Source organism: Ambystoma mexicanum, chromosome 8, assembly GCF_040938575.1.
Source record: "Ambystoma mexicanum isolate Mex_15411 chromosome 8, UKY_AmexF1_1, whole genome shotgun sequence".
Classification (NCBI taxonomy): Eukaryota; Metazoa; Chordata; class Amphibia; order Caudata; family Ambystomatidae; genus Ambystoma; species Ambystoma mexicanum.
In genome coordinates, this window is record NC_090929.1 from 1,507,400,348 (window position 1) to 1,507,401,946 (window position 1,599).

A 1,599-nucleotide genomic window follows, 5' to 3' on the forward strand; every position below is an offset into this window, starting at 1 on the left:
AATTTCACCCATCTCCAATTCTCATTACGCCGATAGTTTAGAACACCTCAAAAGCAGATGTTGAATGGATTCAATCTCGTTTTCCTAGCGGCATAGTCTACAGATGGGTAGAATACTTGAACCTTTTCTCTCGCTCATCCGCAGATTCGAAGGAAATAAGTTCAGGCGTAAGTGTAAATATTGCATCCTTAAGAGCGGGTTTGGAAACATATTTATATAGCGTGGAAGCGCATTCAATTTCTGGGGCATATGCCAAAACTCTTCATAGTGTTTATATTCATATAAAGATTCTAGCGTCTCTATCCAGTCATTTTCATACAATTTTTTTTAATTCGATCAGGTTCTCGGAGTAGAGCTTCTGATGTTTTATTCATATTCTTTAATGACCTCTGACAAATGCTTTCTAATTCCTTCAAAAGCTTCTCAGTCGAATCCTGTAAGGTCTACTTTAGTACTACTTTTTGCGGCTCTTAAAAGAGCCTTTGGGGTTTGTGGTGGTGGTGCTGCGGATGTCCTGAACCCCCGAATCCATAAAGAGTGCGACCCTGGAGCTTCAGGGCATGGACTACATCCATTGCGGTAACCGTCTTCCTCTTGGCATGCTCGGTGTAGGTGACTGCATCCCAGATCACGTTCTCCAGAAAGACCTTCAGCACACCACAGGTTTCTTCGTAGATGAGGCCAGAGATGCGCTTGATTCCGCCACGACGAGCCAGGCAGCGGATGGCGGGCTTGGTAATTCCCTGGATGTTATCTCGGAGCACTTTCCTGTGCCTCTTGGTGCCGCCCTTGCCGAGTTCTTTCCCTCCTTTGCTGCGTCCAGACATGATGGCTCTTCTCTCCCTCACAAACAAGCTTTTTTCCCTTCCCCTCCTTACCCAGTTTTTATCTTTTAAAATTAGGCGTTTGCACTTGTGTGTGTTAATGTCGGCTCTAGACTTTGCCTGCACCACTGTGTGTGATCTAATGGAGCAGGCTACTGGCTGGCTGCAAGGGTCTCTGACCGTGCAGATTATTGATGCAAGTCAGCCCAAGACTGGTGTGCAGACTCGCCGGAGTCGGCAAACTTGTGCTCCCAAAATTATAGCTAAACCCTCCACAGTTCCTAAACTAAAAAAATGACATCCTCCTTTCCTAGGAAGGGGGCCTGGACTCTGATCGAAGAAGAGTGTGCCGTGCAAGAGATTGTTGTGGATCTGAACTATTCTTTCAGCTGTTAAGGGAGGACATTTGTCAGGTTATTAGAACTAGCGAAAGTGAACAGTCTGATAATACGTGCATCTTAGTTCACAATGCAGTCCTGGGTGGCACTGTTGAAGAACTACATAAAATTGAGGATGTATTATCTATGGACACATGTGCAAGTGTTTTGGTCACATCTGAACCCGAGAGCACGTCCAAGACAGCCAATGAGGCGATGAATATACACGTGATTGTTGACAACCCTTTGTGTTAACCGATGCTATATCTATGAATGAGACTGAAAGTGTAAGAACCGAAGCCAGCAATACAACATACACAGTGTTCTTATCCAGGACAATATGATACAAACAGACCACAGGGAACCTGAACTTAATATTAATAACGACGAGTGTCTGG

The 1,599-nt window shown here is 44.8% G+C and overlaps 1 protein-coding gene across 1 annotated transcript; it reads right to left on the reverse strand.

Moving 5' to 3' along the window:
* Positions 1-470: 470 nt before the first annotated feature.
* On the reverse strand, positions 471-827 carry LOC138473412 (histone H4-like). Its single transcript, XM_069612082.1, has one exon. It carries the CDS (start codon positions 825-827, stop codon positions 471-473), a length of 357 nt encoding a protein of 118 aa, XP_069468183.1.
* Between the last annotated feature and the right edge of the window lie 772 nt (positions 828-1,599).